At 45.7% G+C, this 15,278-nt stretch overlaps 1 protein-coding gene across 1 annotated transcript; it reads left to right on the top strand.

The window, feature by feature from the left end:
• The first annotated feature begins 10,195 nt into the window (after window positions 1-10,195).
• On the top strand, window positions 10,196-14,381 carry LOC141597315 (heat stress transcription factor C-1b). The gene is made up of 2 exons (XM_074417730.1): window positions 10,196-10,779; window positions 13,412-14,381. Exons 1-2 carry the CDS (start codon window positions 10,543-10,545, stop codon window positions 14,171-14,173), a joined length of 999 nt encoding a protein of 332 aa, XP_074273831.1. The 5' UTR covers window positions 10,196-10,542; the 3' UTR covers window positions 14,174-14,381.
• The last annotated feature ends 897 nt before the right edge of the window (window positions 14,382-15,278 follow it).

The raw sequence follows: 15,278 nt of genomic DNA, 5'->3' as shown, positions 1-15,278 counted from the left end.
GGAGTAATCCAACCGGAGTTCGGGATGCCGATAATACAGATCTGCCATTGCCGACCAACCAGGTCACCATCATGGGACATGTGGTTGACATAGCAAAGCTGAAAATGGTCCTGGACCTAATTAGTAATGCGTCTGCTCACACTGTCACACCGACAAGAGCGGCGGAAACCACCCAGAAACCGGGGCCCAAAACGTGACTCAGAAATCGAACGGAGCACTAGGAGAGGTTGACCCGGTCAAGACGCGGGGGAGCCCAAAGTGGGCGCGGTGGACCTAAGTCCTTCCCGCACTCGCGGAAGGACAGCGTCCCCGCCACACGAACGAGGCATACCCCAAAGGAGCAGAGAGGAGTCCGACTCGGCGAGTTGGAGAAGGAGTCATAGTCGAAGAAGGAGCCCCTCCGGCTACGAGGGGAGAAGCCAGGATAGGGATGCGAGGAGCCGATCGCCACGTGTCATTCAACACGTGGTCTGGCAACCCCTCAACGCCTACGTCCTAGAAGTCCCGGTGCCAAACAAGCTAAAAGCGCCACCCCTATCATACAAGGGGGATAGCGATCCGGCCGACCACGCGGAGGCTTTCGAGTCTTACATGTCGGTATGGGAGCAACCCGACGAGGTGCAGTGCCGAATTTTCCCAACAACTCTGCATGGGATGGCTCAGAGCTGGTACAAAGGGCTTCCCGATGGCTCGGTGTACTACTACGCCGACCTAAAGGGCGCTTTCCTAACCCAGTACTCCTGCAATAAGAGAAGGGCCGTAGAGACCTCCGACCTCCTAACTATCGAGACGGGGGGGGCGAGTCTCTCCGGCTACGTGAAGAGGTTTGATGGAAAGGTCCAGCAGATTCGAGAAATTAATCCAGTTTGGCGGCCTTCGCGGCGATGAAGGGACTCCCGAGGGGAGCCTTAAAGAACGAGCTCATCAAGAGCGGAGGCCTAGGCTGGGACGCCGCCGGGGAAGGCGGCCGACCAGGCCATCAAGGTAGAAGACTATCACAAGACTGGGTAGATCCCGGCGAAGCCGAGCACTCGAAAAGAGGAGTCACGGCGGGACGGCCCCAGACGAAGAACGCCGCGACAACAACGGTTCGCGGTCCGACGGAAAACGCCGTGAGAATAACAGATCACGGTCGGACAGATCCGACCGGAGGCAAGACTCGGTGGGCGCCGGGTGGAATTCGGGAACGTACCACCAGAGGCGGTATAGTGAAAAAACCCCCCTCGTCGTATCAGCCGCTGAGGTCTTCGCCCTGAGCAAAAACGAGGGCCAGAAGTGGGAGAGACCCCCCAAGCCAAAAAGTGACGGTGACACGAGCCAGTACTGTGAGTACCACGGCCACACCGGCCATTTAACCAACGACTGCCGCCATCTGAAGAATGCCATAGAAGAACCGATCCGGAAGGAAGCCTCGGCAAGTACGTCGCAAAGGCCGAAGAGGCGACGCGGCGATTCGGATAAAAAGTCCGTTTTCGAACGGATAGGAGTGATTCACGTTGTCATCGGGGGCAACGAGAACGGAGGGTCCGCTCATGGGCACAAACGACACCTAAACGAGCTATATCAGGCCATCAACTTTGTGCCCAACTCAGGGATCCCCTCCGCAAGCATCCCCGACATGACTATTGGAAGAAAGGACTACGAAGGGGTCATCGCCCCTCACAGCGACCCGCTCGTAGTCAATTTAGACATATCCAACCACCTGGTCAAGAGGTGCACGATTGACACGGCGCATACACGAACATCATGTTTAGAGAATGCTTCCTCGGCCTCGGCTTTGAAGATCAAAGACTTAAGCCCCCGCACCAACCCGCTATACGACTTTTCGGGGCCGGCACTGGTACCACCGGGGTCAATTAGGCTCCGGTGAGATTCGGCGAAAAGACGTCGCCCAAGAACGTCCTAGCCGAGTTTGTGGTCATCGACGGCTCGTCCGCGTACAACGTCCTCATAGGCCGGGTCACCCTAAGCGAGGCCGACGCGGTGATGTCCATCGGGCCCTAACACGATGTACGTCTCGGACCGGGGAGGCGCATAAGCTCGTCTCCAAAGACGAGAAGGATGAGGTGATCAACGTCCAGATAGCTGCCCGAGGATGCAACATGCAGTCCCTCAAAGAGGCGAGAAAGTCCGAAAAAGGGAAGAGTCCGTCCTTGCGGCGGGAGGACGACCAAATGGATACAACTAGGGGCCGCGAGGAAGTGCGCTGTAATGAGCCGGTAGGGCATCGGTAATCTCGTAAGAATTTATGTAGCCGCGGAGGTGTCCAAAATATCTGTGGACACCCCAACGCATGTTTTCACCTAATGAGAAACCATCAAGCCTTCGATCAAAGCGAAATTTTCCCATCGATTATCTATCAAGATACCGACGCCGGCTCACACTGTCATACCGACAAGAGCGGCATTCGTTGCGAAGACATTAGCGCGTCGCGCAGTCACCCCAAGTAGTAGACGCCACGGCAGTCACCCCAAGAGGTAGACTCCGTCGCAGTCACTCCAAGTGGTAGACGCCACGTAACACGCTATCAAGATACCGACGCCGGCTCACACTGTCATACCGACAAGAGTGCATCGTTGCGAAGACATTAGCGCCGTCGTTAGTCACCCCAAGTAGTAGACGCCACTAGCAAATCACCCCAAGAGGTAGACTCCGTCGCAGTCACTCCAAGTGGTAGACGCCACGTAACACGCTATCAAGATACCGACGCCGCCACACCGTCATACCGACAAGAGCGGCAATCGTTGCGAAGACATTAGCGCCGTCGCAGTCACCCCAAGTAGTAGACGCCACTAAGTCACCCCAAGAGGTAGACTCCGTCAGATCACTCCAAGTGGTAGACGCCACGTAACACGCTATCAAGATACCGACGCGCTCACACCGTCATACCGACAAGAGCGGCATCGTTGCGAAGACATTAGCGCGTCGCAGTCACCCCAAGTAGTAGACGCCACGGCAGTCACCCCAAGAGGTAGACTACGTCGCAGTCACTCCAAGTGGTAGACGCCACGTAACACGCTATCAAGATACCGACGCGGCTCACACCGTCATACCGACAAGAGCGGCAGATCGTTGCGAAGACATTAGCGCGTCGCAGTCACCCCAAGTAGTAGACGCCACGGCAGTCACCCCAAGAGGTAGACTCCGTCGCAGTCACTCCAAGTGGTAGACGCCACGTAACACGCTATCAAGATACCGACGCGCCACACCGTCATACCGACAAGAGCGGCAATCGTTATGAAGACATTAGCGCCGTCGCAGTCACCCCAAGTAGTAGACGCCACGCCAGTCACCCCAAGAGGTAGACTCGTCGCAGCCTACCCAAGTGGTAGACGCCACGTAACACGCTATCAAGATACCGACGCCGCTCACACCGTCATACCGACAAGAGCGGCAATCGTTATGAAGACATTAGCGCGTCGCAGCATCACCCCAAGTAGTAGACGCCACGGCAGTCACCCCAAGAGGTAGACTCCGTCGCAGTCACTCCAAGTGGTAGACGCCACGTAACACGCTATCAAGATACCGACGCGCCACACCGTCATACCGACAAGAGCGGCGTTGCGAAGACATTAGCGCCGTCGCAGTCACCCCAAGTAGTAGACGCCACTGCAGTCACCCCAAGAGGTAGACTCGTCGCAGTCACCCAAGTGGTAGACGCCACGTAACACGCTATCAAGATACCGACGCCGCTCACACTGTCATACCGACAAGAGCGGCAATCGCATGAAGACATTAGCGCCGTCGCATCACCCCAAGTAGTAGACGCCACGGCAGTCACCCCAAGAGGTAGACTCCGTCGCAGTCACTCCAAGTGGTAGACGCCACGTAACACGCTATCAAGATACCGACGCCGGCTCACACTGTCATACCGACAAGAGCGGCAGTCGTTGCGAAGACATTAGCGCCGTCGCAGTCACCCCAAGTAGTAGACGCCACGGCAGTCACCCCAAGAGGTAGACTCGTCGCAGTCACCCAAGTGGTAGACGCCACGTAACACGCTATCAAGACACCGACGCCGCCACACCGTCATACCGACAAGAGCGGCAGCACATGTTGCGAAGACATTAGCGCGTCGCATCACCCCAAGTAGTAGACGCCACGGCAGCCACCCCAAGAGGTAGACTCCGTCGCAGTCACTCCAAGTGGTAGACGCCACGTAACACGCTATCAAGATACCGACGCCGGCTCACACTGTCATACCGACAAGAGCGGCAATCGTTATGAAGACATTAGCGCCGTCGCAGTCACCCCAAGTAGTAGACGCCACGGCAGTCACCCCAAGAGGTAGACTCCGTCGCATTCACTCCAAGTGGTAGACGCCACGTAACACGCTATCAAGATACCGACGCGGCTCACACCGTCATACCGACAAGAGCGCGGCGATCGTTGCGAAGACATTAGCGCCGTCGCAGTCACCCCAAGTAGTAGACGCCACGGCAGTCACCCCAAGAGGTAGACTCCGTCGCAGTCACTCCAAGTGGTAGACGCCACGTAACACGCTATCAAGATACCGACGACGCTCACACTTTGTCATACCGACTAGAGCGGCGATCGTTGCGAAGAACTACGAGCGCCGTCGCAGTCACCCCAAGTAGTAGACGCCACGGCGGTCACCCCAAGAGGTAGACGCCGTCGCAGTCACTCCAAGTGGTAGACGCCACGTAACACGCTATTAAGAACCAACGCCGGCTTCCCCGGTCAATCCAACAAGAGCCATCGCACATCACACTCGCAAAAACATTCAAAGTGTCGTGGAAGCGTTGAAACACAGTTGAGATACGTACTCAAAAACGGCCCCGGCCAAGCCGAGGCGAAAACAAGAAGGGCGCTCAATTAAGAATACAGGAAGACAACTCTGATAGAGATGAGATGAAGACCACGGCGAGGCCGCAGGCGAAAGAAACGAATTATTATTAGAAGATAAGTTACAAGATTTACAAGTGAGAAGAATACGAGACGACGGTGGTCGTCCCCGCGGGATAATCCGAGACACAACCTACTAAAAGTTGTACAAAAAGCAAAGGCTACGATTATACCAAGAGATAGCGGGAAGGAAGAGTGAGTAATTGGCCCACGGACGGTGGCCCGATCATTTGTAAACTTGTTCTCATCAAGCAAACACATGTTAGTGAGGAGTGAAACAGATCTCTTTGTGAACTTGCTCTCTTAGGGCTCGCTTTGCCCGCCATCGATATCGGCGGCCGCATCTTCCCCAGTAGGCAACCCAGCAGCTTCTCTAGCAGCCTCAGCCTTGGCCTCGGCATCCTCAGCTGCCCTCATCCTTTCGGCCTCCTCCTTAGCCACTCTAGCCCTCTCAGCAAGAGCCGCTTTCTCCGCGGCCGCCTCCCTCTCCATCTTCGCCTTCGCCGCCTCTTTGGCCGCCTCCACCGCGGCTTTCTCCTTAGCCGCGACTCTGTCATCAAGCAGCACGTCGAACCTGTCCCACGGGAAGGAGCCATCAAGAGGGAAAAGCTCCCCGATAACTTCCCTGGCAGCATCTTCGGCCAAGTCCCGGAACTCGGCGCACAGTTTGGGGAGCATGACGGTTTGGAGCATATCGACGTCCGCCTCCTTTTGCTTGATGATGGCCTCTTTGCCACGAATCAGCTCAGCCTGGGCCTTAAACATGCCCCTGTATTGATCCTTCTGCTGGAGACAGAGGTCAGCACGCTTCTGAGCAAGGCTACATTCCTCCAGCAGCTTCGCAGCTTCGGTTGCCGCAGCCTCGGCCTTAGCTCTCTCAGCAAGGACCTCCTTTTCGGCGTCCTCCCGGAGCTTTCGCTCAGCCAAGAGCGCCTTCTCAGCATCTCCCCTGAGCTTCTGCTCATTATGGAGACTCAGCTTCGCCGACGCAGCCACCTGCTTAGTGGCATTACACTCGGAAACAGCTCGAGCAATGACCCTCTCCCTGCTCCGAGGCGAGCCCCGGTAGCCACGTTCCACCTCGCCAGCTCCCTAATCAGCTTTGTGCCTTCCTCTATAAGCTGGGAGACGGAAGCCTTCTGGGGGGGAGGAACGGCAGTGGTACTTTGGCCACCAGCCTGCGGCTGGGAGAAGGAAACCTTCTGGGATGAAGAAGTGACGGTGGCGCCCTGATCGCGAGCCTGCGCAGAGAAGCCCACCGCCTGCCGCCCAACGTGAGCGATGGCCGACTGCGGCTGATCTGCAAAAATTCAATTAAAGCATCAGTATCAAGCGACTTATCGGGAACACCTAATGGCACGGCTAAGTTTAAACCACGGGATAAACGAATACCATGTCCGGCCTTCTTGGCGGAGAAGGCACTTCCTTGCCGGCCAGCGAAGCCGTCCTTTTCCTCCTACGAGATAAGGGGAGATCCCTCCGCATCGAGTCCCCCTCATCGGGAATATCAACAATCTCCACCTTCTTAGGGGAGAGGACGGGAGTTGAAACCGGTTTCGACGCCGTCTTCCGCGTCCGACGCACTACGCCGCTAATCACCGGCTGCGCCTCCTCCTTGCTCAAGCCCTTCACCGGCTGTTCCATGAGGTCATTCGGCGACGTCCTGCGATCATGGGCCAGAGCCTTGGGATGCAAGTTAGCAACGGTTTTGTCTTTATGCAGCCCCATTCTCCGAAGAAGATCCTCAGATAGGTCCGGTCCGAAGTGGTCTGCAAAAGAAACAAAGAATCAAGAAGAGGAAATAAATCGAAGTCCGAGAAAACAGGAGCATTGAGAGCGGTGACGGGCCTCACACCGACCCCACTCACCTGCGCCGGGGCCGGTATGAGGCCGACGTAGCAAAGTGGCTCATCCTGGAGAATGATCTGCGTCGGGGAATCCATCTTTTCGGCACCCCACTCTTGTCCACCTCAAAGAGCCTCATCGCCAACCTCTCATCCTCCTTCGGATGGACCTGCTGGCATCCATTTTCGGATGTTTCCGGGTGACCCATCGTCATGCTCCGCCCTAGTCTCACACCGCAAGTTAACCTGGTCTTTGGAAGGAGCGGGGCAGCGGATAGTCGTCCGGTACCTTAACGTACACCCACCGACCCTGCCAGTCCTTGCTAGAAGAGAGCTTGTCAACAGAGACGTAACCTTGCTCCGTTTGCACGCTGTACCACCCGACACGGCCAGAGATTGATGGTTTCAGATAATGAAGTCGACGGAATAAATTCACCGTCGGAGCCTCTCCCTTGAAGAGACAAAGCCAGACGAAACCGATTATGGTTCTCATGGCCAACGGGTGCAGTTGGGCAACGGCAACGTTCATGGCCTTAATTATGGCCATAACATACCCATTCAGGGGAAACCGGAGACCATACTCCAAATGCCGCATGTACACACCGGTGTGGCATGGCGGAGGACAACAGACGGACCGACCCTCCCGGGGATGACAATTTCGTATCCGCTACAGAAGAAAAAATGGCCCTCGAAAAGTTTCTCACGGAACAAGCGGCAAGCTTATGGGACCAAACACGGTCAAGGCGAACCTTACAGGCATCACCGTGATCCATGACATACTGCCTCTCATTAGGACGAGGCCTTTCCTCCTCCTCACCAAAATCATCACCAAAATCACCACAAGAATCTTCATCCTCCCATTCCTCCAGAATCTGAGGATCAACCTCCGGAGAAGGAGACCTAGGACCCTCCGACACGGGCCCACTAGGTCCAAAGATCGGCGAGAAGACATGTTCACAACAAATTACTAGCAAAGAAAAGAAAAATTCGTTTGTTTACCTTCAAAGGAAAAAGTGCTAGCCGGATCAAAAACTCTGAAGATTGGAAGAAAAAGAAGCCCTTCGGTTGAGCAAGATGAAATTTGAAGAAAATTTGAGAAAATGAAATTAGTGACCAAAATCACGGAAAAACGGCCCTATTTATAGGGAAAAAGCCCATAATAAAGGGCCAATCGAGCACGACCCATTTGAAGCAACAGCCAATCAACGAGCAAACACGTGTCGAGCATGCAACCACGGAATGTCAATCGTCGCAACAGTTAAACGTCAATCAATGCAACAGTGACCAAGCGTCTTCAACACGCCCGTTCACACCCCTTCAACTATTCATTTTCCTCAACAAATTCCTAGGTATCTGGTCTCCGCCGGCCACCTGATCAACCAAGCTAGGAAGCACCGGCCGGGGGCAATCAAAATCAACCGGCACTCTCAGCCTTGGTCACGGCCAGCGTCATATTCTTTTCCACATCGAGTGCCCTTTACGCATCCATGTGGAGGGGGGATATGGTATACGGCACGGCCTAGGATATGGTATACGGCACGGCCTAGCAAGAGCCACGCCGATGCACAAGAAGAAGCCGTCTGAGAAAAATTCTAAAAATTACTTGTGCGAGAATACATGCTCAACGTACATCGCACCCATACCACGGCATAGACTACGGCTGGGGGCAAATTGATGGGGCATATTCGCACCGCCGACCAAGTCAACGACCGAGCAAGGTCAAAGATATCCACAAAGAAGTCAACGACTTAGATAGCCTAGCCGATGCATCCCATCGGCTGCCACACCTGGTCTCGGCGTGACAACCTGCGGCCGGGACACACATCCGCGTACTCATATCCAAGACCCCTCGGCGGCGAGTCAACATTGTCCGCCGGCTCGCCATAGGTCCCTCGGCCGAGGGGTAGATCGATCTTTCCACCGCTAGCCACTTGGCCACTTGGCACTACGTGACAAAAGGTGAAAGTCTATAAATACTCCTCAACCTTCATTGAGGAAAGGATCTCACAATTATAACCTAAATACACTATTCATCTGGTAATATCTCCCTTATCTCTCTACAATATATACCTAGCCAAGTTACACAGCTTGATCCTTTAAGTTTACTGACTTGAGCGTCGGAGTGAGTACGCTTGGCACACGGCCCAAGCCCTCGATTCGTTCATTGTTGCAGGGAAGGCCGCGAGGGACGATAGAAGCAAGAAGGATTCAACTCAAGACATCATACTACAAGCCACGGGTGGTAACTAATCACTGCTCTGGAATTATACCCGGAACACAACCTATGTCCGATCTAATCTCACATTTAATCACATCAAGCTTTTCACGACTATAATTTTAGCTTGATCCAATTTTAAATCTCTAATACAGCTAGGCTTAAAAGATGAACTAAACCAATCATCTAGAGTCGTATTAGGTTTAAACATGACAAAGGTTTGAACGTACTCTATTCATATATTATTTAACCAATTTGATCAATGCGTGTTTAATTGCTGTTATTTCAAGTATTTCTCAAACTCAGAAACAACTCTACCATTTATCATTAAATTTCTCGTATTGATCTCCTATAATTTATAATCGGGTAATTAAATATTGAATTCCAATTCCATCTCTCTACTATACTTCCCCCCATCCAAACCAAAGGTTACAGTTGCTTTATCACACTTGTCGAGGCACGTTTTGTAACGTGCATATCTTTAGTTACACATTATTAAAAATTATAAAAATTTGATATTCTTATAGCATTCATGACGATAAATCAAACAAGATCTCACATGACTATATTTTGTCTTATAGATTAAGAATAATATCAAAGATTCCCTACGACCATGAATAGTGCCAAAAAGCAACTGTAACCTTTGGTCTGGATGGGAGGAAGTATATCTTATCCCTATTCTTCCTGGCTTCATTTCAACTCATTTCTGTTCAGCTCAACTCTATTCAGTTCAGTTTAGTTTCATTTAGGTTAGTTCAACTCAGTTCTCTTTACAAATTAACTCTTACTTCAACTACATTTGGTTCAGTTCAGCTCAACTCGGCTTCATTCAGTTTAGCTCAGCTCCATTAAATTCAACTCCTATTAATCGAAAAGAACATAGCCTAACTCTTATTTTAATTTCATTTAGTTCAGTTTAGCCTCATTTAATTCATTTCAGCTCAACACAGCTCAATTTAATTTAATTTAATTCAATTTCTTTAGCTAAAAAAAAACCGGACCTTAGTAGTACAAAACAATCCATTTCAATGCCTATTCGAAGAGTCACTCTCCTTGTTACTTAACTTGATCTACTTTTTGCTAAATTCACTATCAACACTAATACACTAACCCCATAATAAATCGACAACGCACCACATTTGGGCCACTCTCCCACCAATCATATTCTACTCATTATTTACCTATTTCCTACAATTTCATTGGTTGTTTATTATTATATTATTATTACTATTTGGTCGTGAGTTCTTTTAATAAAGGGAATATATTACCAAAACTCCCACGTCCCCAAAATATCTTAGCCTTCATATCTTTGACGTGTACAAAAAAAGATCCTAAATATATTATAAAAATATCTTATTGGGCTTTTATCTTGCCACGTTATCCCCCTCATTATTTTATTCTATAATATTAAAATCAATATATTATCTCTATATATATTATACACATACTTGACTTAATTGTAGCATATGATAGTTGGCTAGTTGCTCCACTTCTTAACAAACACCAACTTAAAAACCTTACACTTATTACGGGTTTATTTTGTCAAACAAATCCGTCATTTATTCAAAATAATATAATCGTTACCAAAAACACGGGAACTAATTAAAGAGAGTAAACATGGACCAGCATGGCGCAACTAGTAGTAATAATAATAGTAATAGTAATATGGTGGCGCCTTTTGTCCTGAAGACATATGAGATGGTCAGTAACCCGGTCACGGACCATCTCATAAGTTGGGGAAGAGCGAATAATAGTTTTATTGTGGTTGAACCATTGGAGTTTTCTCAAAGAGTTCTTCCTTCTTATTTCAAGCATAATAATTTCTCCAGTTTTGTTCGTCAGCTTAATACTTATGTAAGTTCTATTTTTATTCAATCAATTTAATTGAAAATATTTTTATTTATTACCCTTTTTGGTGTTTGTTGTCAATAACTTGATTAGAAAGTTTTACCTTGTTTTTTGTGATCTTTGTGTTGATGTTTGCTTAAAAGTTGATTAGAAAGTGACTACTAGTTTTGTAAAATATTCATGTAATTATTATATGAGAATTATTAGTATTTATATTCAAATTCATTTCTAGGTATAAAAAAGAATATTATTATTTTTGGATTTTAAGAAGAAAAAAAATTGTAGGATGAAATAAGAATCAAAGAATCATAGTGATCAAAGTTGGTGTACTTTATTGAAGACAAGTAGGATGAGTGGATGACCAGTTGTTTTACGTAACTACCCTTATAAAGAATTTATTAAAGTTTTTACGTGTATGATATCGTAAAAAAAAAAAAAAAGATTTTAAAGTAACTTATTGTAAAACCATCCTAAGACCATCCCCAAGTAGAGGTCGCGATCCGATTTTACTCTTAATCTCACTTTATTTATCTTGACCTACTTTCACCCTCCCAAGCAAAAGGTCACGACCTAGGTCATCAACCCAATCATTTTCCACTTCACAATATTCTCAATCATGCCCCACTATCATATTATATACTTTTTTTTATTATTTTTTTTTTCTTCAGCCAATAGAAATTGTACATTTGTTCAACAATAGTCACAAATTGATCTTTTGTTGTAGAAAGTCACAAATTAACCACATTTGGTCACCAATTATCTTGCTTAATTAAGTCATTAGCATGACCAAGTAAGGTCATGACTTATTAATTGACCTTGCTTGGGCATGGTCTAAGAGACTATAAAACGCATTTTGTTAGACTAAAGAGAGTAACACTTTGTATTTTAATAAGATTCGAGCTCGAGACCATGGATTTCACAATAATTTTGTCCCTAAATACATTGGTAGAGACACTGTAGTGGTTACGATTGGGAAGAGATATAGGAAATGATAGACTTTGGTTAAGGCCAAAGGTCAAGAAGGACCATGCTCTCAATTTGACAACTAGATGTAAGGAAACAAATAAAAGATAACATAATGGCCTTAATGGGTCACTTTGTTTTTATGCCATACTACCATTATATTGTTTTATCAACAAAGATTATATTACTAGGTCGATATCGCATGATACTATGATACGAATAACCTATTTTTCCCGATTAAATATGCTAGCTAGGGGAGGATTATGGAATTTCGAACAACCTTGAAAGATTTGGAGAAGAATAACCCAAAAAAATCATTGTAGGGTCGCTATTTTAATTTTCTTAATCACACAAAGGCAATTATTCTAAAATATGTAATGTCCAATAACAATTCCTTGATAAAATTGATTCGAGTATATATTACTCTTTTAAGAATAATAATGGGTCATGCTTTAGAACTTTTTGAGTTTTCGATATTTAACTATCTTTTATTTAAAGTCGTAAAAATTATAACTATTACCCCGTACAAGCTCATGGGCGTTTTTTGCCAGATTATAAGCAACTTTATTAAAGTATGAGGAATGAAACTTGAAGAAAACAATGAAACATAAGTAGTTTATCGATCCTCTTAATATGGCGTTGTCTAACATAGTCGTAACTAGTAACTCGTAACTCGTAACTCGTAACTCGTAACTCGTAACTCGTAACTCGTAACTCGTAACTCGTAACTCGCATGGTATAACATGTCGCTAAATGAGGTTGTTGATACAAAACATAGAATGTGTAGTTTCTGTTCATCGTACAAAGGTACATAATTTTTAACTCAATTACTCGTTGATTCTTGGACACCTACGTTAGACACTACTTGGGCACAACGCTACCAAGGTTATGGTCACCTTATGACAAACAAAAAATAATTATAAAAAGTCAAAGGCTCGCATTACAATAATTTTGTTTGGGAAATTTGGACAAATAGAAATGTTGGGAAATTTGTCAAAATATATAGTCAAGTGCCTACATTTGGTCCCTTGACTGTCTACTACTCCCTCCCTTCAACTCCACATACACTACCACTATGCTTTTTCACGTTTGTCAACATGTATTTTACACGCTAAATAACATTAATTACGTATTTGCAAAAATTCTGTAAGTTAGATATTTTTAATATACTCGTAAAGATGAATCAAACAAGATCCAATATGAATATATTTTCACTTATGTATTAAGAGAAAATTGAAATTTAATGCTCATTTGTGAATATTGTACAAAATAGAAAGTGGTAGTTTAATTGTAAATTGATTTTTAGTTGATTTTTATGCAAGTGTTATACGAATTAATCAGTCTTAATCATTTGTTTGTCTTTGAATAAAATACTCCTCACAAAGAATAATAAAGACAAACAAATAAGTAGGACAAAGAGAGTACACTATACATAGAGTATCATTAACGTGTACTGAGATTGATTAATCGGTTAGAACGGTTGTAATTTTAGGCATACGACGTCTTTATTTGAGTTTTTGTATGTGTTTCAGCATAAAAGGGTGTTCCGTAGGCCTATGTCATTACTCGTTCGCTCATGCTGAAATTTTTTGACTCCTAAATGTAAATTTTGGCTCCGTCAATGTACAAGGTACTTTCATGTTTTAGTAATATTTCAATTTTGTAATTTGATTAGGGATTTCGGAAGGTCGACGCAGATAAATGGGAGTTTGCAAATGAATGGTTCCTACGAGGTCAAAAGCAGTTATTGAGAAACATTTCACGTCGAAAGCACACAACAAGACCTTATTACCACCACCAACTTCAAGAATTAGATGACCGATCTTTGTTAGCTGAGATCGAGCGGCTCAGAGGCGAGCAAAAGGCGTTAGACGAAGAGGTCGTAGGTATGAATAGACGGTTAGAAGCCACCGAGAGGCGGCCTCAACAAATGATGGCTTTTCTATCTGAAATCGCCAAGGATCCTGATATCTTACCGCGTGCCATAATGGAAAGAGGTCGGGCCTTGCACATTTGTGCTGATGGCCCGACCAGTCCTGAGAAAAGGAGGAGGCTGTTAATGTTAACAGCCTCCTCCTCGTCGTCTGGCATGGGACGGTCTAATAATAGTGAAGAGGAGGGGACAAATTTCGGGACAGTTTCATCCTCGAGTTTAGAATTGGACAATTTCGGACGTTGTTCCTCGTCCCCTGATACAAGCAACAGTCCTAATTCCGCATCATTGGCAATGTTTTCGTCGCACCATGAACAATATAATTGGAACGACGGTGTAATGCCCGTACCTATATCTTCGACATCGACACCAAATTATCATTCTTTTGAAGCGGGTACGAATAATGCAAACCAGGCTATACAACACATTCCTAATTATGTTCCCTTGAGTGATGATAATAAATCGTCGTCCTATCCATTTTCACTATTTGATAGCGGATTTTAGGGTTTTTTTTATTATTTTTTATATTTATTTTTTTCATATTCCTTTAGGAGTAAACTACTTGATTTTTGTATTGGCAATATAATTTTGTACTGATGTAAATAAGGTAGTTGTTTAGTTCTTTGTATCCTTGTTTCTTGTATCTTCATGTGAACAATTTAGAAGACTTTTGATGTAGCACTCTCTCCTATTTAACCGATTCTTTAAAGTTTAACTAAAATATATTCCTCATAGATGAATAAAAGGTAAGAAAATAAGTAATAAAAAATAAAAAAAAAAATCATTATTCAAGGAAGTGATCGCCCGTGTTAACCTTCTAATGTAATGAAGATTAAAAAAGGTAAAAATATTTGTTTGTAGATAATGAGTCTATATAGGTGGAAAGTCGTTGTCCATGTAAAGGGTTTACATTGTACATTTGTACCCAATAATAAACACAAATTTTTGATAGGGGTAAAAGTGTAAAACGACGGCCCAAAAAGAGGCCTTACACCTTACATTAAAAAGCAAAGCAACTATATGGTGTAGGCTTATCAGAGTCATATTCTCTTACGAATTTGTGTTTTGGGTGTGGGTAAAGCCGCGACATGAAATAGCGACTTTGAAGCCTGTTTTAAAAAATTACTCGAAAAGATAATTGAAATCTAAAAAGGTGAATTTGAAATCTGAAAAAGAATCGATAAGGTATTTGAAAATTAGGAATTGATAAGGTGAATCGACTATATAAAAATGTGTTTGGCAAAAATTGAAAAGGTAAATGATTTTAGTAAAATGACGTAAAAGAATATGAAAATTATTTAATATTATAGAATAAAGGGGTACAAAATGGAAAATAAGTCATTTAGTGACTGATTTTTCAAATGCTACCTGAGGTAGCATTTCATTTCAGGTACCTTATTTGACCAAATAAGCTACTTGCCAAACACTTGCAAAAAAATCAGGCAGCTGAAATTTTGGTCAAATAAGCTACTTTGGTTAAATAAGCTACCTAAAGTGTCGTGTCAAACGGAGCCTTAGTCTTAATTCCCATACACTCGTTCTCTACAATAGTTTTATACTTTTATCCAAATCCTATTTAATAATTTATTTTATCTTTTAACACTGAAAA

This window comes from Silene latifolia, chromosome 8, assembly GCF_048544455.1.
Source record: "Silene latifolia isolate original U9 population chromosome 8, ASM4854445v1, whole genome shotgun sequence".
Taxonomy (NCBI): domain Eukaryota; kingdom Viridiplantae; phylum Streptophyta; class Magnoliopsida; order Caryophyllales; family Caryophyllaceae; genus Silene; species Silene latifolia.
Note: the sequence above shows the minus strand (reverse complement) of the source record. Positions and strands in the feature narration are given on the sequence as shown.